Here is a 22,446-nt window from a genome sequence, read left to right as displayed (position 1 = left end):
GAGTTTGTCTTTAATGTGTACAGTGATATCATAAAGTAACATGTACTGTTGAATTTTCCTACAAGCCTCTGATCCACACGTATAACTCCTGAAAACTTTAATTTTTTAATTTGTTATTAATATTATGGTAAAATTATTGCACAATACGATGCAATCAAGAAACAAACAGTATATTGAAAAACTAAAGCTATAATAATCATAGTTTATTTATTTTAAACCATACTTATGTAGAACAGGTATTGTACACCTTGACCTTGAACTCAAGGCCATCCAGATTTCCAAAGCGCCCGGAATTTTTCTAAAATTCGAATGGCCTTGATCTTGGCCTTGACCTTGAACTCAAGGCCATCCAGATTTCCAAAGCGCCCGGAATTTTTCTAAAAATCGAATGACCTTGACTTTGATCTTGACCCTGAACTCAAGGCCATCCAAATTTTCAAAGCGCCCAAGAATTTTTCTAAAATTCTAGTGGCCTTGACCTTGACCTTGAACTCAAGGCCACGGGATTTCCAAAGCGCACGTAATTTTTCTAAGATTCGAATGACCTTGGTCTTGACCTTGACCCTGATCTTGAACTCAAGGCCATCCAGATTTCCAAAGCACCTGAAACTTTTCTAAAATTCGAATGACCTTGACCTTGAACTCAAGGCCATCCAGATTTCCAAAGCGCCCGGAATTTTTCTAAAATTCGAATGGCCTTGACCTTGAACTTGACCTTGAACTCAAGGCCATCCAGATTTCCAAAGCGCCCGAAATTTTTCTAAAATTCGAATGGCTTTGACCATGATCTTGACCTTGAACTCAAGGCCATCCAACTTTCCAAAGCGTCTGAAATTTTTCTAAAATTCGAATGTCCTTGGTCTTGACCTTGACCTTGACCTTGAACTCAAGGCCATCCAGATTTCCAAAGCGCCCGAAACTTTTCTAAAATTCGAATGACCTTGACCTTGACCTTGACCTTGAACTCAAGGCCATCCAGATTTCCAAAGCGCCCGGAATTTTTCTAAAATTAGAATGGCCTCGACCTTGACCTTGACCTTGAACTCAAGACCACGGGATTTCCAAAGCGCACGGAATTTTTCTAAAATTCGAATGGCCTTGGCCTTGACCTTGAACTCAAAGCCATCCAGATTTCCAAAGCGCCCGAAATTTTTCTAAAATTCGAATGGCCTTGGCCGTGACATTGAACTCAAGGCCACGGGATTTCCAAAGCGCCCGGAATTTTTCTCTAAATTCGAATGGCCTTGGCCGTGACCTTGAACTCAAGGCCATCAAGATTTCCAAAGCGCCCGGAATTTTTTTAAAATTCGAATGGCCTTGACCTTGACCTCAATGCCACGGGATTTCCAAAGCGCCCGGAATTTTTCTAAAATTCGAATGGCCTTGACCTTGACCTTGACCTTGAACTCAAGGCCACGGGATTTCCAAAGCGCCCGGAATTTTTCTAAAATTCGAATGGCCTTGGCCTTGACCTTGACCTTGAACTCAAGACCATTCAGATTTCCAAAGCGCCCTGAATTTTTCTAAGATTCGAATGTCCTCGGCCTTGACCTTGATCTTGACCCTGAACTCAAGGCCATCCAAATTTTCAATGCGCCCAAGAATTTTTCTAAAATTCTAGTGACCTTGACCTTTACCTTGAACTCAAGGCCACGGGATTTCCAAAGCGCCCGGAATTTTTCTAAAATTCGAATGGCCTTGGCCTTGGCCTTGACCTTGGCCTTGACCTTGACCTTGAACTCAAGGCCATCCAGATTTCCAAAGCGCCCTGAATTTTTCTAAAATTCGAATGGCCTTGACCATGATCTTGACCTTGACCTTGAACTCAAGGCCATCAAAATTTCCAAAGCGTCTGAAATTTTTCTAAAATTCGAATGGCCTTGACCATGATCTTGACCTTGACCTTGAACTCAAGGCCATCCAAATTTCCAAAGCGTCTGAAATTTTTCTAAAATTCGAATGGCCTTGACCTTGACCTTGACCTTGAACTCAAGGCCATCCAGATTTTCAAAGCGCCCAGAATTTTTCTAAAATTCTAGTGGCCTTAGCCTTGACCTTGACCTTGAACTCATGGCCATCCAGATTTCCAAAGCGCCCGGAATTTTTCTAAAATTCGAATGGCCTCGAACTTGACCTTGACCTTGAACTCAAGACCACGGGATTTCCAAAGCGCATGGAATTTTTCTAAAATTCGAATGGCCTTGGCCTTGACCTTGACCTTGACCTTGAACTCAAGGCCATCCAGATTTCCAAAGCGCCCGGAATTTTTCTAAAATTCGAATGGCCTTGATCTTGACCTTGACCTTGAACTCAATGCCACGGGATTTCCAAAGCGCCCGGAATTTTTCTAAAATTCGAATGGCCTTGACCTTGACCTTGACCTTGACCTTGAACTCAAGGCCACGGGATTTCCAAAGCGCCCGGAATTTTTCTAAAATTCGAATGGCCTTGGCCTTGACCTTGACCTTGAACTCAAGACCATCCAGATTTCCAAAGCGCCCTGAATTTTTCTAAGATTCGAATGTCCTCGGCCTTGACCTTGATCTTGACCCTGAACTCAAGGCCATCCAAATTTTCAGAGCCCAAGAATTTTTCTAAAATTCTAGTGGCCTTGACCTTGACCTTGAACTCAAGGCCACGGGATTTCCAAAGCGCCCGGAATTTTTCTAAAATTCGAATGGCCTTGGCCTTGACCTTGACCTTGACCTTGACCTTGAACTCAAGGCCATCCAGATTTCCAAAGCGCCCTGAATTTTTCTAAAATTCGAATGGCCTTGACCATGATCTTGACCTTGACCTTGAACTCAAGGCCATCAAAATTTCCAAAGCGTCTGAAATTTTTCTAAAATTCGAATAGCCTTGACCATGATCTTGACCTTGACCTTGAACTCAAGGCCATCAAAATTTCCAAAGCGTCTGAAATTTTTCTAAAATTCGAATGGCCTTGACCATGATCTTGACCTTGACCTTGAACTCAAGGCCATCAAAATTTCCAAAGCGTCTGAAATTTTTCTAAAATTCGAATGGCCTTGACCTTGACCTTGACCTTGAACTCAAGGCCATCCAGATTTCCAAAGCGCCCTGAATTTTTCTAAAATTCTAGTGGCCTTAGCCTTGACCTTGACCTTGACCTTGAACTCATGGCCATCCAGATTTCCAAAGCGCCCGAAATTTGTCTAAAATTCGAATAGCCTATTAATCGACTTCTTTACCGACCAACGCTTACCGACCGATAGCCGATTAATCAACCGCTACCGGTCGGTAAAGTGTTAATCACATAAAATCCCTTCAACGAGGGTATACTAGAATTGCAATAAATATTTTATCAAACTTTTCAAGAGTTATGTGCGTGGATGAGGTTAGAAAAAATTCTAATTTAAAAAACACACACTGTCGCAGTGAAATGGACCTGAAATGTTTCCGGGAAATAAGGAACACAGAGTGGTAAAAAAATTAACCTTCATTTATTGGCTTACAGACTGAAAAAGAAAACTTCGAACGACGAACAATGGCGTCTCTCGGGGCCAACGCGTCCCCACTCGCGGTTTTCGTGTTCTGGCGACGAACGTTCGCGAAAACCAGAAATGAAAACGGAAGAGAATCGATGCACGATAACGATAAAAACAGTCTGGGATCGATTTCGAACCTCAAAGAGACCGCAAAATGGCTGACGCGAGTTTCGTTCTTTTCTTTTTGGCTCGTCGAGGATCTCACGCGTCTCGTCCATAACAGAGGCGGGCAAAATTTCGAGAAACAAGTAAAAGATGAAGCTATTCATCCTTTCAATGTTAACACATTACCGACCGATAGCCTATTAATCGACTTTTTTACCGGCCAACACTTACCGACCGATAGCGTATTAATCAACTTTTTTACCGGCCAACGCTTACCGACCGATAGCCTATTAATCGACTGTTTTACCGGCTAACGCTTACCGACTGATAGCCTATTAATCAACTGTTTTATCGGTCGGCGTTTACCGACCGATAGCCGATTAATCAACCGCTACCGTTCGGTAAAGTGTTAAAAAATTTGAAGAATATTATCGATTGGATATTTTCGAATGAAATTTCGCCCGTTTCTGGTCGAAGGACGGCGCATGCGTATCCTAGTAATAAAAATAATTTACAAATGGACGCTAACGGAGTCCCCACGCTACATCAATCAATGTTAACGTTTTATTTCCCCCGTAGAAATGACACCGTAGGTAGCGAGCGCCCTCTCCATCGCGAGTGGAGCCCTCCAGTGGACAGTTTTGGCATTTTAGTCGTGAGTTTTCGTCACGGAGATCTTTGCAATCGCGAGGACGGTTGCCTAGGAACCAAATAGACACCCCAACGACACAGAACACACACGGTTTTAGTCCCGTTTTGCGGGGAAACGTGTCGAGGAACACTTTGCCAGGCCTGGATCGGCAGTGACTGTACGCTTTCGCGGAAACTTTCGACGATCGGATCGAACGTAACCTCTCTTTCGCGCGGTACACTCGATTCCCATACTTCGTACACCATAATGGATGGATTCGTCATAAATATGAGTGTTTCTTATATTTTTGCGTATTAACACATTACCGACCGATAGCCTGTTAATCGACTGTTTTACCGACCAACGCTTACCGACCGATAGCGTATTAATCAACTGTTTTATCGGTCGGTAAGCGTTGGTCGGTAAAAAAGTTGATTAATACGCTATCGGTCGGTAAGCGTTGGTCGGTAAAACAGTCGATTAACAGGCTATCGGTCGGTAAAGTGTTAAGTTGATTCGTTATGAATGGAAAAGAAATTTTTACCAAATGTTGGTGTTCGTTGCTTCCATTTACGAAATAGTTCTTTGTTTTGTGTGAATTTTGATTTTACACCATTCTAGGCTACATAACCTAAAATTTGTTTCGGTACTTATTTCCATAACCTTGTTAAAATCCACGAATTCCATTCAAATTTATTTCCCTCGACGTCCCAACTTGAAAATGAAATTTTCTAGTATCCATCAAAGTTTTAAATAAAAACAAATTCTAAGCTACATAACCTAAAATTTCAAGCGGCAAACAACGCGTATTTTGGTGAAGAATATATAGAAATTCTAATAATATTGGAAAAGTTATTACTTGATCCCGTAAAATTAGAAAAACCCTCATAAAAATGGTCCAATTTTCAGACAACCATAATTCCTACAATAGTGAATATATTTCAATGAAACTTTTTTTTTGAGTAGAGCTCATGAGTACCTACAAAAAAGTATTAGACAACTTTACTGTAGAGCATCAAACAAAATTACTAAAAATCAAAAACTAATTTTAACTAAAATCGTGCCTAAATTTTTTGACGAAATTGAAAAGTTTCAAGTCAGTCTCAAAAAATTATTTTCGATCGCAGGGGTCAATTACAATCATTTTTGGTTAAGAGGAATACCCTCAAAATCCTAACCATTTTGGAGAAAAAAATTCCTTACTGAAAATATATTCTATTTCGCTTCAAAATTTCATGCGAATCTTTAAAACATCATAACTTCTGAACAGATTGGACGATTTTAATGTTTCAAACGGCAAACAACGCGTATTTTGGCGAAGAATATATAGAAATTCTAATAATATTGGAAAAGTTATTACTTGACCCCGTAAAATTAGAAAAACCCTCATAAAAATGGTCCAATTTTCAGACAACCATAATTCTTACAATAGTGAATATATTTCAATGAAACTTTTTTTTTTAGTAGAGCTCATGAGTACCTACAAAAAAGTATTAGACAACTTTACTGTAGAGCATCGAACAAAATTACTAAAAATCAAAAACTAATTTTAACTAAAATCGTGCCTGAATTTTTTGACGAAATTGAAAAGTTTCAAGTCAGTCTCAAAAAATTATTTTCGATTGCAGGGGTCAATTACAATCATTTTTGGTTAAGAGGAATACCCTCAAAATCCTAACCATTTTGGAGAAAAAAATTCCTTACTGAAAATATATTCTATTTCGCTTCAAAATTTCATGCGAATCTTTAAAACGTCATAACTTCTGAACAGATTGGACGATTTTAATGTTTCAAACGGCAAACAACGCGTATTTTGGCGAAGAATATATAGAAATTCTAATAATATTGGAAAAGTTATTACTTGACCCCGTAAAATTAGAAAAACCCTCATAAAAATGGTCCAATTTTCAGACAACCATAATTCTTACAATAGTGAATATATTTCAATGAAACTTTTTTTTTTAGTAGAGCTCATGAGTACCTACAAAAAAGTATTAGACAACTTTACTGTAGAGCATCGAACAAAATTACTAAAAATCAAAAACTAATTTTAACTAAAATCGTGCCTGAATTTTTTGACGAAATTGAAAAGTTTCAAGTCAGTCTCAAAAAATTATTTTCGATTGCAGGGGTCAATTACAATCATTTTTGGTTAAGAGGAATACCCTCAAAATCCTAACCATTTTGGAGAAAAAAATTCCTTACTGAAAATATATTCTATTTCGCTTCAAAATTTCATGCGAATCTTTAAAACGTCATAACTTCTGAACAGATTGGACGATTTTAATGTTTCAAACGGCAAACAACGCGTATTTTGGCGAAGAATATATAGAAATTCTAATAATATTGGAAAAGTTATTACTTGATCCCGTAAAATTAGAAAAACCCTCATAAAAATGGTCCAATTTTCAGACAACCATAATTCCTACAATAGTGAATATATTTCAATGAAACTTTTTTTTTGAGTAGAGCTCATGAGTACCTACAAAAAAGTATTAGACAACTTTACTGTAGAGCATCAAACAAAATTACTAAAAATCAAAAACTAATTTTAACTAAAATCGTGCCTAAATTTTTGGACGAAATTGAAAAGTTTCAAGTCAGTCTCAAAAAATTATTTTCGATCGCAGGGGTCAATTACAATCATTTTTGGTTAAGAGGAATACCCTCAAAATCCTAACCATTTTGGAGAAAAAAATTCCTTACTGAAAATATATTCTATTTCGCTTCAAAATTTCATGCGAATCTTTAAAACGTCATAACTTCTGAACAGATTGGACGATTTTAATGTTTCAAGCGGCAAACAACGCGTATTTTGGCGAAGAATATATAGAAATTCTAATAATATTGGAAAAGTTATTCCTTGACCCCGTAAAATTAGAAAAACCCTCATAAAAATGGTCCAATTTTCAGACAACCATAATTCCTACAATAGTGAATATATTTCAATGAAACTTTTTTTTTAAGTAGAACTCATGAGTACCTACAAAAAAGTATTAGACAACTTTACTGTAGAGCATCGAACAAAATTACTAAAAATCAAAAACTAATTTTAACTAAAATCGTGCCTAAATTTTTGGACGAAATTGAAAAGTTTCAAGTCAGTCTCAAAAAATTATTTTCGATTGCAGGGGTGAATTACAATCATTTTTGTTAAAATTCACGAATTCCATTCAAATTTATTTCCCTCTTCATCTTAACACTTTACCGGCCGATAGCCTATTAATCGACTGTTTTACCGGCCAACGCTTACCGACCGATAGCGTATTAATCAACTGTTTTATCGGTCGACGTTTACCGACCGATAGCCGATTAATCAACCGCTACCGGTCGGTAAAGTGTTAATTTGAAAATGAAATTCCCTAGTATCATAGTGGTAAATTCTGTCACCCATACATAGATGGCGTGGCAGTCGAAGTGTTAATAAATCGGTTTAAATCGATTAAAATTCGTGTAATAGGGATCTTGAGCTTCCCTGTAGCCTCCCCCTTTCAACACTGCGCGTTAAATGAGTCCCTGGTGTGCTCTCACGACATTGGTCAATCGAGTGTCGCTTTAAAGAGTCTCTTTGTCATCCGATCCGATCGTGAACGAGTCGTCGTTGCTCAGAAGTATCTTTCCCTGTCTTTGGGGGCGCTGGAAATGAGTTCCCGTCGTTTCCAAACCGGTTGGGCCCTCTGGCCCTGGCCACCGATCACCACAGAGGTCGCGGACATCGCGACAGAGGGCGCCGACGCTACAGACGCGGCCGTTTTGCCCGCCAGGGTGTCCGAGTCCGGTATGTGACGCGTCTGGTGCCTCGAATCGGTGTAACGTCTCTTGGTATACTTCTTGCTGTCCGTGGAACTCTTGCTCTGCTGCGTGACGAGCATGTCGGGCCTCGCGATGTGCAGCATCCTCTCGATGTCCGCGGTCTTCGATCTGGAAAAACAAACCTACGGCTGCAGAAGCTCTCTCCCCCCCCCCTGTTTTGTTCACCTCGTTGTTAGTGTGAAACGTCGCAGAGCACAAGCGGATGGTCGATCGATCCTTTCACGTGCTGGTTTCGTTGCTGTCGCAATAAAGGGCTGAGAACTCGGGGCCCAGGCCCAACATTGGCCGCTCAACGACACTCATTATCTCCACCCGTGGTCCCTTCGATCATTCTTCACGTCTCCCATTGCGATTGAGAAACGTAAAGTGCAAACCTGTAGATAGATACCTTTTGTATCCTCAAATTGGAAATGTTGGCAATGTGATTCTTTGATTCTAACTTAAATTGCCCTAAAGTCAGTTAAACGCCATCTAGTCGAAAATGGAAACACGTTTTCTCGGAGACGATACTTGTATTTATTCTTTGAACGATTATTAGAATTTTATGTGATATATGATGTTACAGAGGACATATAGAGACCCCTAAATAATTTAAATGTAACTTACATTATTCTATATATTTATTTTAAGCTTGACTTTAACACTTTACCGACCGATAGCTTTAATACCGATTAATCGACTGTTTTACCGGCTAACGCTTACCGACTGATAGCCTACTAATCAACTGTTTTATCGGTCGGTAAAGTGTTAAGTTGATAATCGATTTATAGTAATATAACCTCAATTCTTTAGTATTTTTTTTTTATATTTGAATAATTTAGGGGTCGTCCCTTACGTATTCAGTTTATTGTCTCGATTGAATATTATATTGCGTTACAATTTTTAGTTTACGTTACGAAGAAGACTAGAATGTGTGAAGTTTTGAGAAAATAACTATAAATATTGTCTCCGAAAGAAGCGTGTTCCCATCGTCAAAAAAACTGTACATTTTTCACTGACTTTAAGAAGAGAAATCTACCCTCGAATAAAAGTAAACGGTCTACCTATCATCATGATTCACTGTGGAGGAAAATGGCATTGAGCGTCCAATATTTTCTGTCCCAAATACTCGAACAAAGTATACTAATCAAGGTAAGTGCACCTAATCTCAACACTGACTCAGTCATCGACATTTTCAATTTCTTTCGTTATCACTAGACTCCGGATCTTTATGCAAATTCACATTTTTATTAACAGAATTAATGAAACGGAAGCTTCGCAGAGGGCTGCCTCAACCCCTAAATATAATAATTCGTATCTTACTTTAACACTAGATTGCACAAGGAAGTCATTTTGACTGCTTTTTAATTTCAATTAGAAAAACAATTATTTATATAATGACACAATTCCTTAGAATTTTGTGACTTTTTGCACAACATATAAATGGGTTTATTAATAATTGTAGTTACCTGCCCCCTTCTTCATTTCCGGTATATGTGTTATACCTATATTGGTCAAAAGCAGTCATTTTGACTGCTTGGGAAATTTTAAATAATCAAATCACTCTTATTATTGAATTGAGTAAATTTCTTATATGACCAGTTCGACTCTGTATTGAAATAACAGTTTTCATTTTTTTTCGATTACCAACACATGATAACATACAAGTACGTGATAAATTGTCGATTTGGGCTTACCTAACCCAGATCTAATACAGACCTAACTCAGATCTAACTCAGATCTAATCCAGACCTAACCCAGACCTAATCCAGATCTAATCCAGACCTAACCCAGATCTAATCGAGATCTAATCCAGACCTAACCCAGACCTAACCGAGACATAACCCAGACCTAACCCAGGCCTGACCCAAACCTTTTCTTTTTTTTGGGTCAGGTCTGGGTTAGGTTTGGGTTAGGTTTGGGTCAGGTCTGGGTTAGGTCTGGATTAGATCTGAGTAAGATATGAGTTAGGTCTGAGTTAGGTCTGGATTAGATCTGAGTTAGCTCTGGGTTAGGTCTGGATTAGATCTGAATTAGATCTGGGTTAGGTCTGGGTTAGGTCTGGATTAGATCTGAGTTAGGTCTGGGTTAGGTCTGGGTTAGGTCTGGATTAGATCTGAGTTAGCTCTGAGTTAGGTCTGGGTTAGGTCTGGAATAAGTCTGAATTAAGTCTGGGTTAGGTCTGGGTTAGGTCTGGATTAGGTCTGGGTTAGGTCTGGATTAGGTTTGTTTTAGGTCTGGGTTAGGTCTGGGTTAGATCTAGATTAGGTCTGGGTTAGGTATGGATTAGGTCTGGGTTAGGTCTGGGTTTGGTCTGGGTTAAATCTATTTAAAACAAAATAAATCTATTCCCTGGGGGAATAAGGTTATCTATAAATCCAGACCTAACCCAGACCTAACCCAGACCTAACTCAGATCTAATCCAGACCTAACCCAGACCTAACTCAGATCTAATCCAGACCTAACCCAGACCTAACCCAGATCTAATCCAGACCTAACCCAGACCTAACCCAGACCTAACCCAGACCTAACCCAGACCTAACCCAGACCTAACTCAGATCTAATCCAGACCTAACCCTGACCTAACCCAGATCTAATCCAGACCTAACCCAGATCTAATCGAGATCTAATCCAGACCTAACCCAGACCTAACCGAGACATAACCCAGACCTAACCCAGGCCTGACCCAAACCTTTTCTTTTTTTTGGGTCAGGTCTGGGTTAGGTTTGGGTCAGGTCTGGGTTAGGTCTGGATTAGATCTGAGTAAGATATGAGTTAGGTCTGAGTTAGGTCTGGATTAGATCTGAGTTAGCTCTGGGTTAGGTCTGGATTAGATCTGAATTAGATCTGGGTTAGGTCTGGGTTAGGTCTGGGTTAGGTCTGGGTTAGGTCTGGGTTAGGTCTGGGTTAGGTCTGGATTAGATCTGAGTTAGCTCTGAGTTAGGTCTGGGTTAGGTCTGGAATAAGTCTGAATTAAGTCTGGGTTAGGTCTGGGTTAGGTCTGGATTAGGTCTGGGTTAGGTCTGGATTAGGTTTGTTTTAGGTCTGGGTTAGGTCTGGGTTAGATCTAGATTAGGTCTGGGTTAGGTATGGATTAGGTCTGGGTTAGGTCTGGGTTAGGTCTGGGTTAAATCTATTTAAAACAAAATAAATCTATTCCCTGGGGGAATAAGGTTATCTATAAATCCAGACCTAACCCAGACCTAACCCAGACTTAACCCAGACCTAACTCAGACCTAACCCAGACCTAACCCAGACCTAACTCAGATCTAATCCAGACCTAACCCAGACGTAACTCAGATCTAATCCAGACCTAACCCAGACCTAACCCAGATCTAATCCAGACCTAACCCAGACCTAACTCAGATCTAACTCAGATCTAATCCAGACCTAACCCAGACCTAACCCAGATCTAATCCAGATCTAATCCAGACCTAACCCAGACCTAACCCAGATCTAATCCAGACCTAACCCAGACCTAACCCAGACCTAACCCAGACCTAATACAGACCTAACCCAGACCTAACCCAGATCTAATCCAGACCTAACCCAGACATAACCCAGACTTAACCCAGACCTAGCCCAGACCTAACCCAGACTTATTCCAGACCTAACCCAGACCTATTGATAAATTGCAGTTTCTCAATAAGCTAAAATAGTACTTGTTATTCGAATCTTTATGCAGTGATACTTGTTCTAACAAGTTGTTTATTTTATTTCTGCGCCCTAAATTCATAATATTATAACATAATATTAAAAATTAATTTTAAACAAATTTCTTTACACATTAGTTAGTCTTTCATAATGCAGTCATTTTGACTGCTTTTGGGCAATATAGGTAATATACTAAGTTTCAGTCTTTCTAGTGTTAAGTATTTCTTATATTTTTGCATATTAAATGCATTCTGTAGTTTTTTAAGGATTAAAATTTCCCCATAAATGCATAAACATCCGCAGTCTAGTTATCACAATTATTAACAGTTTCATTTTTAGCAAACTGTATTACTTCGAATTCATTGATATCGACAACACGTTGTCGTTGTTTCAGACATCACGTTTGCAATAAAATTGCATATAACAGCAAATGATATTAAATATTCCCCTTTCCACTGCAATTCTTATTATTTTTAATATCAAGCAATCTCACACGAATTTGTTTAATAAATGTTGAAGCAGTTATGAACATTCCATATGAGATTCCATCGTTATGGCGATGACTGAGAAATCTATGTTTAATTCCACGAGTATTTAAAAACAAATCAAGTTATTTCTTTCATAAAAAGAAAGTATATCATTTTATATCATAATGTACGTAAAAAATAAATAAAACCCAGAATTTTCTATCGTCATTCAAAGTGACAAAAAAATGTGTTGATAAATGGGACATTTACCTTATACAAGTTAAAACACAACGTAATGTAATGATTAGTAGTTACGCTACCAAATATTAAAAGCTACATACATCACAAATAAAAATATGGTAAGTTGTAGGTTATGGTTTCAAAAATCGTCGACATGAACACTGACAATAATAAACAGTGTTTTGAAAGGAAGAAATATTAGGAATGGGGGGACACTCGAAACTTCAAAATTTCAAAACCACAAAACCCCGCGAAACTGAAAGGTTTCGAGTCCTAAACACTCGAAACTCGAAACTCGAAATTCGAAACTTTGTGTTACTTTTTTTGTGATTCAAAAACTCTCGAAATCCATGTAAATAGTAATTTGTGTAAAATAACTTACGAGAATACTGTGACACGATTTCACCGCCATGAACTATGTATTGAGGCTATTCAGCACGTCAGGTATCATAGTTGATAAAAAAGCAGTCGACTAGACCCAGAAAGAGTTCGGTTGCTAGTATTCTTGAACAAGAGATATTTTTGTGAGTAAATATTAACATAAAAAACACCACTATTTTCATCTACAACTCTTCTAAACTGTGCATACGATTAAAGTGTCTAAAGTCACTCTAAGGCTAGTTTCTAACCTAACTTTGCCGATAACTTGCATCCAAACCTCTGCATTGCAAACTTCTCGCAATGTCGAACTTATTTTAATTCTAAATACACTTTAATTCTCGTCTAATTGTGTCAATCAATTTTATTCTTCGATAGATATTAGTAAAGAGTGCAGAAAAGATAAGAATTCTGGGTTTCAAGAGCTTCGAGTTTCGAGTTTCGAGTTTCGAGCTTCGAGCTTCGAGCTTCGAGCTTCGAGCTTCGAGTTTCGAGTTTCGAGTTTCGAGTTTCGAGCTTCGAGATTAAAACTTCGAGCTTCGAGATTAAAACTTCGAGTTTCGAGTTTCGAGCTTCGAGCTTCGAGATTAAAACTTCGAGCTTCGAGTTTCGAGTTTCGAGTTTCGAGCTTCGAGATTAAAACTTCGAGCTTCGAGTTTCGAGTTTCGAGCTTCGAGATTAAAACTTCGAGCTTCGAGTTTCGAGTTTCGAGTTTCGAGTTTCGAGCTTCGAGATTAAAACTTCGAGCTTCGAGCTTCGAGTTTCGAGTTTCGAGCTTCGAGATTAAAACTTCGAGCTTCGAGCTTCGAGTTTCGAGTTTCGAGTTTCGAGCTTCGAGATTAAAACTTCGAGTTTCGAGTTTCGAGTTTCGACCTTCGAGATTAAAACTTCGAGTTTCGAGTTTCGAGTTTCGATCTTCGATCTTCGAGTTTCGAGCTTCGAGTTTTGAGTTTCGAGTTTCGAGTTTCGAGCTTCGAGATTAAAACTTCGAGCTTCGAGATTAAAACTTTGAGCTTCGAGTTTCGAGCTTCGAGCTTCGAGCTTCGAGCTTCGAGTTTCGAGTTTCGAGCTTCGAGATTAAAACTTCGAGCTTCGAGATTAAAACTTCGAGTTTCGAGTTTCGAGCTTCGAGCTTCGAGATTAAAACTTCGAGCTTCGAGTTTCGAGTTTCGAGTTTCGAGCTTCGAGATTAAAACTTCGAGCTTCGAGATTAAAACTTCGAGTTTCGAGTTTCGAGCTTCGAGCTTCGAGATTAAAACTTCGAGCTTCGAGTTTCGAGTTTCGAGTTTCGAGCTTCGAGATTAAAACTTCGAGCTTCGAGTTTCGAGTTTCGAGTTTCGAGTTTCGAGCTTCGAGATTAAAACTTCGAGCTTCGAGCTTCGAGTTTCGAGTTTCGAGCTTCGAGATTAAAACTTCGAGCTTCGAGCTTCGAGTTTCGAGTTTCGAGTTTCGAGCTTCGAGATTAAAACTTCGAGTTTCGAGTTTCGAGTTTCGACCTTCGAGATTAAAACTTCGAGTTTCGAGTTTCGAGTTTCGATCTTCGATCTTCGAGTTTTGAGTTTCGAGTTTCGAGTTTCGAGTTTCGAGTTTCGAGACTTCACAAAATGTCGGATTCGAGATTCTCGAATCTAAAAACCAGGCAAACCTTGCAAATCTAAATGTATATTTTCATCCGGAATTATTCGAAAAGAAAAGGTCGTTTTTTTATCCCTCGGTTGGTACGATCAAGATTCGATTAGGGGACTGATTTTGTTGGGTCATTATTGACCCAGTGGGAGTTTTATAGGGTTTTGTCATGAATGGTGATTATGAATTATGGATCTTGTTTTGAACGTTACTGTTATCAATCCTTTGATTATGGTCAATATTTAAACAACCATAGGCGTCTAACACACATAGTCAACTAATCAAATGTTTATATGTATAGATAGGGGTTAGGTCTGGGTTAGGTCTGGCGTTTGTATAGATAATTTTGACTTAATTTTGAGTTAATTGTAGAGACAATTTACAGTGGAAAGTAGAGAGATAAGTGTTTCTCAATAATACAAACAAATTTCACACGAATGATTAAATACGTGAAGAGGAAGAAAAAGGAGCATTCCTTTCCTTTAACATCAAGTCTAAAAATCAAACCAAAATTAATCATATTAGGAACAGTTACCAAAAACCTGATCGAACCATCGCTGGGTCAGGACCCAACGCCACCAACCGAGGGTTAACATTGTTCGACTGTTTAACCCCTTAACGCTCATATTTCTCAGATTGACCAAGAACGATCAGTTTTCTTTATTCATTACAATTGAATAATTATTTTTGTTCATTACAATGTTGTATCTAGTGCATAACTTGAAGGAAAACAAATATAGTCATCCCTTAAAGCATCAGATTAAACAAATATCGTTTTCCAAAGCAGTCAGACATGAGCGTTAAGGGGTTAAAAACGAAGCAAGTAGATTCGTGAAATTGCAAGAGACTAGGAAGCAACGATCTGGCTTGACCTGGTTAGGTCAAGCCTATCGAACGACCTGACACTTGGGACGACCAATTCGACAGGGTCGACGAACCGTCCCAAATTGCTCCCTCGAATTCCAGGACACCAAGCACATCGGAACCGTCCACCCCAATTCCTATCAGTCTTCCGAGGAGGCACGCATAGCTCAGAGGGCAAGGATTCTCACCTGAGGACCGCGCCGCCGATGCTTGTGATGCTGGGCGTGTACGGCGCCGCGGTGCTCCTAGACGTGTCCTGGTTGTTCGACCTGGCCACTTGGCGCACCTCGCTGGAAGTCGTGAACGAGACCCTCTGGAGGACTGCCTGTTGGTCGGGTATGTAAGAGACTGCGGTCACCGCGCTGTCGGGGCTCGCTGGGGGCGAGGATGCCCACGAGGGCGGCGAGCTGGGCGCCTGGTCGCCCGACAGTGTCGCGGAGGAACCCACTGCGCTGTCGCTTCCGTGCCTACCACCTGGAAACACACATAATTATCACTTTAAATCATCATTCTGAACTCTTGGTCCCTTCACTGTTTTGGAATTTCAAATTGGTTCATGGTAGGACTGCTTGGGGTACATGGTGCAACTGTTTAATTGTATGGGGGATCCCTAGAAATTTTGCTTTGATTCCATGGAATTTTTGACTATCTGACGACCACCACTTTTAAAGTGCTTATTAAATTCACCAATTTACTAAAAATAACTTAAATTCGAATACGCAACAAGAAGATAGAAAAGGACAGGAGTCATCGGAAGGAGGTAATGAATTTTTTTCTCGAAAGTAGGTAGGATTTCAGGGGTATGTCTATCCACCAAAAATGCTTGTAATCGAACCCTCTAACTAAATATAATTTTTTTAGTATCATTTGAAATTTTTTAATTTCGTCTATAAAATTCAGTATATACTCGAATTTTTTTCTCGAAAGTAGGTAGGATTTCGGGGGTATGTCTATCCAACAAAAATGCTTGTAATTGACCCCCCTAACTAAATATAATTTTTTTAGTATCATTTGAAATTCTTTAATTTTGTCGAAACGTCCACATGTCCGAATTTTTTTTTCTTAATAGGGCGTAAAGTTTCGAGGGTATAGCCTAGTCACCAATACTATAGTGAAGCTTATAGACTTATAGTTTTAAACGCACCTTCGCTGCAACCGGAAATCGATCGTTGCCTCTGCCTTCGTGGCGGCACGCTGGGTTGCTTAGGTGCTTCCTCGATGTAAGGAATGTCCGGATCGTCGAGGTTCAACGTGAACGCTCCGGACATTGGTATGGTGAGGCTGGCGGTGATTACCATGGGCGAGGATTTTCTTCGTGGATCCGCTGGATCCTCGCTGGATCCACTGTCCACGCTGTTGCTCCTGCCTTCTTCCTTTCTGCGACTTCCGGGCCTCTTCGACCGCCGCGGTCTGGGGCCTATGTCTCCGCCAATGCCTGCTGTTTGATGGAGACACTGTTCTCTCGTCCACACCTAAAACACAAATGGTCCACCATTCATTAATGCAAGACAGTATAATCACTTCCTTAAAAGAGCTGAGAATTAAAGAAAAAGCGAAAACTCAACTGGACCAATATCTCTGTTCCTCCTCCATTAACACTTTACCGACCGGTAGCGGTTGATTAATCGGTCGGTAAGCGTTGGTCGGTAAAAAAGTCGATAAATAGGCCACCGGTCGGTAAAGTGTTAAAATAAAGAAAAATAAAGATTGTTCGAGATAGTAAATTCTCTAAATTTGGAAGAACTTCTCCAACTACCAATCATTGAAATAAATATTGAACAAATATCTCTGTTCCTCCTCCAATAGAGTCGAGAATTTCTTTGATTTTCTTGGGATTCTTTTCCCCCGAATCCAAAGAAGTTCCACTTTAATAGGACACGGAGACGTCAGATATTTCGAAAGAAGGTGATATCTAGATCGATCTGGATCGTTTACCTTCCTGGTGGACGTCGTCGTTCCGGCCGTGGTCGTCGTCGACGTCGTCAGGGTCTCCTCGACCGAGAAGTTTTCAGCTTCGCTGCACGGGTCTGCCTCGTCACCGCACTGTCTGTGAGAAAAACGAACGAAAACGATTTTTATGTTCGCGCAAAACTCAACACCTATTGAACCTATCTTCCTCAAATTTTGACACGTTATTCCTGCATACTCTAGGGCGGACATGGGCTATGTAGCATGTCTCAGAAGCGCGTTATTAACGTGTAATTTATGTGCAAAGATTTCATGTGTACGACTGTTTGGCAGACCACGCATCCCCTGTATACGACAGTCTACTTTCGCGCGCATACGCGTATTCGGCCCGCGCGATACCTCGCCCGTAGCAGTACTGCGATGTTACCGCCAGGTGGCGTAACTTCTCGAGCACTTTCTCGCGAGAGAATTGCATTATCGCGGATATATATGTCAGGACGATCGTCTGATCATAAATTGCTTTTGCACAAGGTCGGGCGAAGCCGAGACGGGGCATGATAGTTTTGAACAAATTTCTCCCTTTGGTTAATAATTGCCTTTCTGTTCTTGCTAGGCGAACTAGGACGTTCAACGAAAAACAGCTACGTTTCACGCCGAAACGATCATAACCCAACACAGACTTAATTCAGACTTATTCCAGACCTAACCCAACCTAACAAACCTAGGGTTGGGTCTGGAATAAGTCTGATTTAAGTCTGGGTTAGGTCTGGAATAAGTCTGAATTAAGTCTGGGTTAAGTCTGGAATAAGTCTGAATTAAATCAGGGTTAGGTCTGGGTTAGGTCTGAATTAAGTCTGGGTTAGGTCTGGGTTAGGTCTGGGTTAGGTCTGAATTAAGTCTGGGTTAGGTCTGGGTTAGGTCTGAATTAAGTCTGGGTTAGGTCTGGGTTAGGTCTGGGTTAGGTCTGAATTAAGTCTGGGTTAGGTCTGGGTTAGGTCTGAATTAAGTCTGGGTTAGGTCTGGGTTAGGTCTGAATTAAGTCTGGGTTAGGTCTGGGTTAGGTCTGAATTAAGTCTGGGTTAGGTCTCGAATAAGTCTGAATTAAATCAGGGTTAGGTCTGGGTTAGGTCTGAATTAAGTCTGGGTTAGGTCTGGGTAAGGTCTGAATTAAGTCTGGGTTAGGTCTGAATTAAGTCTGGGTTAGGTCTGTGTTAGGTCTGAATTAAGTCTGGGTTAGGTCTGGGTTAGGTCTGAATTAAGTCTGGGTTAGGTCTGAATTAAGTCTGGGTTAGGTCTGAATTAAGTCTGGGTTAGGTCTCGAATAAGTCTGAATTAAGTCTGGGTTAGGTCTGGGTTAGGTCTGAATTAAGTCTGGGTTAGGTCTGGAATAAGTCTGAATTAAGTCTAGGTTAGGTCTGGACTTGAAGTCTAGGTTAGGACTTAATTCAGACTTATTCCAGACCTAACCCAGACTTAATTCAGACCTAACCCAGACCTAACCCAGACTTAATTCAGACCTAACCCAGACCTAACCCAGACCTAACCAAGACTTAATTCAGACCTAACCCAGACCTAGCCCAGACATAACCAAGACTTAATTCAGACCTAACCCAGACCTAACCCAGACTTAATTCAGACCTAACCCAGACCTAACCAAGACTTAATTCAGACCTAACCCAGACCTAACCAAGACTTAATTCAGACCTAACCCAGACCTAACCCAGACTTAATTCAGACCTAACCCAGACCTAACCCAGACTTAATTCAGACCTAACCCAGACCTAACCCAGACTTAATTCAGACCTAACCCAGACCTAACCCAGACTTAATTCAGACCTAACCCAGACCTAACTTAGACTTAATTCAGACCTAACCCAGACCTAACCCTAAGCGCGTTATTAACATGTAATTTATGTGCAAAGATTTCATGTGTACGACTGTTTGGCAGACCACGCGACCCCTGCATACGACAATGTATGTTACCGCCAGGTGGCGTAGCCTCTCGAGCGCTTTCTCGCGAGAGAATTGCATTATCGCGGATATATATGTCAGGACGATCGTCTGATCATAAATTGCTTTTGCACAAAGTCAAAAAATTTGAGACGTATTCAGAAGTCTCACAAACTGATATCTTGAAATTAAAATATGAAAAGTGTGACAATTGTGATGTTATAAAAATTCTGAAGAAACAATGGAGAATTTTATTAATTGGTTTTAAATTCAAAAGTGTACTGTAATGTATGATTATTGTAACTTGTAATAATGGATGGCTTTATTTATCAGAAAAATAATTTTTCTCAAAAAAAGGAGGGAATTTTACTTTTTTTCAGAAGACTCATTTCTCGATAAATCATTTGCAAACATAAATCTCCAGAATTGATAAAACGATATAAAACAGGAAGGGTAAAAGGGTTGATTTCTACCTTAAAATACTGTATCCTAAATCCTGTAACTTTTTTTAGAATTTTACTATTATGGATGACTATTATAACTAAAGAGAACCCAAAGTAAAGCATCTAAAGTATTTCGATAAATATAACATCGAAGCTTGAAAATTAAATGGCCACGAATCGAAAGAGGATATCAGATTTTAGAGTTTCGAGGACGAATGAAAGAGGAAATGGAGGCTCGAGTAACTAGGTTAGGGGAAGTCGTAGCGAATTACTCACTCGTCAGCGCGTCGAGAAAGGGCGAGATCCAATTCCGCCGGATGCGTGTCCATCATGTGATGGTAGACTTCGTCCAGAAGGGCAGCTGGCACCGTGAAAAGGGTCGTAGCGTGCTCCAACAGCGCCCTCACCACGTTTATTACGTCTATCCTCTCCTCTGCCCTCTCAGCTGATACTTCAGACCTCTGTCCAGGTTTCACGCAATGGAGGATATTTGGCGCGAACACCTGAAGCAGAAAATTATCCAATTATAAAGAATATCACTCACAGATACTCATAAAAAATATTTAAAATCAATAAGCACAGCAAAGAGAGAATGAATAATACAAGACTTTGCATACTTTGTGTAAAAGGATTAAATCTCTCTATTTGGCAACTTTAAATAACACTAACGACTCGATTAATCAGAGTACTAAAAAACAAACAAACATTGGGAATCATCTTTGATAAAAGTTTACTAAAAAAAATATCTTGCTTTGTGGTCTCTGTAAAACAAGTTTTTTGATGCAATTGGATAAAATGATAATAATGGTTTGAGAGTACAAATTAGCTCCAAATGGCTAAGGAGAGATTTATGATTATTGTGAACTGAAAATTGTTGAGCAAAGAAATTCTGATTAAATTCACATCTGAATGGACTCACAGTGGCCAAGTTGGTAGTGTCCATTTTGTTCCCAGGTATCCACTCGCCAGTGTCTGTCTTCCTGTCGTCGCTGTTCGCCGCCACCACGCTGAGAAAGCTCAAAAGTGCCCAGAGAGTTTCGCGGTTAGGCGTGGGGAGCAGCTGAATGAGATGCTGAAGAGCTTCTTGCTGAAGTCGCCTGTTCCGGATCTCTGCAATAAGAACATGGCTCTTTGAGTGCAAAGAAACTCGTTTATCAATGTTGGAACGATAAAAAAAACATCGACGAAAAGGAAAACTTCGTGTTTACAACGTCCGTGAAGCAACGTGGCGCCCTCACACGCCGCCATCTTGAATCTCAAAACGATTGTTGCTTATTTCAGTGCTTATTTCTTTTAGATCTACGTAACTTGCGTTCTTTTTTTCATTTTCATATTGAAAATATTGATATTGAAATATTTCTTACTGTTATAACTACCTTTTTGAAAGTTGACGTAGAATTTTTGATCAATTTTGCGTTATTTGATGTGTTTTTTTTATTTCGTTTCAAGTTTTGTGTTTATAAGAATTTTATAGAATTTTTAATAGCAGTTTTGGCGTAGAAAATTATGCAAGCAGTTTGTGATGATAGAAAGGTTCTAATTTCTTCCTTTAAATTTAAAATATGCGAGTAAATTGTGTATTTTTGTTATTTGAGGAGTGTTTTTTTCGTTTTGGGCTTACTTTGCGTGTGGACGAAGGCTTGGTATAGGTCTCTGCAGAGCAGAGGATCCGGCAGATCCCGGAAATACTCTTTCAACAGTGCTGCCACGTCGTGGGGACACTGATCGGGACCAATTTTCGTCTCACGACCGCAATCGAAGTCTTCTCGTAACTGAAAAAACACCGATTCAAACCAAGTATCAAAATTAGACAGTTTGGTTTTTTTCTGCAATTAGGGACTATGGTGTAATTCGTATCTAATTTTTGGAAACTAATTTGAGGCAGCGAATGTAAAATATTTAAAATTATTTCCTTCTTAAATTTTGTATCGCAAATAATCAATTTATTATTTATTTCCGATATTATTATTTATGATATTTTAACCGGCAACTTATTTATTATTTATAATATTTTAACCAGCAACCTGAACGAGGTATTTATTTTTTTTTTACAATTAAAAAAAGGTTTTATTATATGTACACCTTTCCCCTATTTTTCATGAAACGCGAATAAATGCTGGTTGGAGCAACGTATACCTGTCTCACTCTCTTCTTCGAGGGCGAAACTCGAAAGACTCCCAATGTTCGAAGTCCAGAGGTTTCCAAATGCCTGATGCACTGTCTGACCACTGCTGGAACAGCGTCCCATTCTCCTGGGGGACCGCCTCCCCCACTATCGCTGAGCTCCAGGACACCAGAGTCACTTCCGGTGAGAGCTCCGCCTTTCGACGACAGAGATTCGCACGAGCCACCCTGGAAAATTCATTTTTAACGCGTTAAAAACCTCAAAATTTCTCCAAATAAATATATTCGATAATTCAATGGTGAATTTGTTATTCTAGAATATAAATTTCGAATTAACCCTTAAAATAAGCTCTCAATCTCCACAGAATTATTTTACTTGATGTTCAAACATGAAAACATTCGATAATTCAATGGTGAATTTGTTATTTCAGAGTATTTCGAATTAACCCTTAAAGTGGGCTCTCAATCTCCAGAGAATTATTTTATTTAATTTTTGATTTTTACCAAATTCGTAAATGGAAATCAACTTTCCTTTGAAGCATTTGAAAAATAATGAACCAATGGAGGATTTTACATAAATTTCTCTTTATTGGGAGTTTTCTGAACCCCTAAAATAATCTTAACTTCAATTATTTCTTATATATTTGTATGTTAAGTGCATTGCACAATTTTCTGAAAATTAAAATTTCCTATTTTTTTTATATATTTATGTATTATGTAGGTTTTTTAAAAATTCGAATCTCCCATTTATTATA

The 22,446-nt window shown here is 39.4% G+C and overlaps 1 protein-coding gene across 1 annotated transcript in view; it reads right to left on the bottom strand.

Annotated features, from left to right (window-relative positions):
- Window positions 1–7,492: 7,492 nt before the first annotated feature.
- LOC122402841 overlaps window positions 7,493–22,446 on the bottom strand; it is a 55,713-nt gene continuing 40,759 nt past the window's right edge. The window contains exons 5-12 of the mRNA XM_043405971.1: window positions 21,704–21,919; window positions 21,189–21,339; window positions 20,487–20,677; window positions 19,844–20,070; window positions 17,202–17,313; window positions 16,411–16,738; window positions 15,455–15,740; window positions 7,493–8,166 (exon numbers count right to left, since the gene is read on the bottom strand). Coding sequence (XP_043261906.1) covers window positions 7,851–8,166; window positions 15,455–15,740; window positions 16,411–16,738; window positions 17,202–17,313; window positions 19,844–20,070; window positions 20,487–20,677; window positions 21,189–21,339; window positions 21,704–21,919 — 1,827 coding nt within the window. The 3' untranslated portion in view covers window positions 7,493–7,850. The remainder of the gene's footprint in view (window positions 8,167–15,454; window positions 15,741–16,410; window positions 16,739–17,201; window positions 17,314–19,843; window positions 20,071–20,486; window positions 20,678–21,188; window positions 21,340–21,703; window positions 21,920–22,446) is intronic.

The sequence above is a fragment of the Colletes gigas genome, unplaced genomic scaffold, assembly GCF_013123115.1.
Source record: "Colletes gigas isolate AHSC1104 unplaced genomic scaffold, ASM1312311v1 Colletes_gigas_Sc00040, whole genome shotgun sequence".
Lineage (NCBI taxonomy): Eukaryota > Metazoa > Arthropoda > Insecta > Hymenoptera > Colletidae > Colletes > Colletes gigas.
The sequence above is the reverse complement of the archived record's forward strand: the minus strand, read 5'-3'. Positions and strand labels throughout refer to the sequence as shown.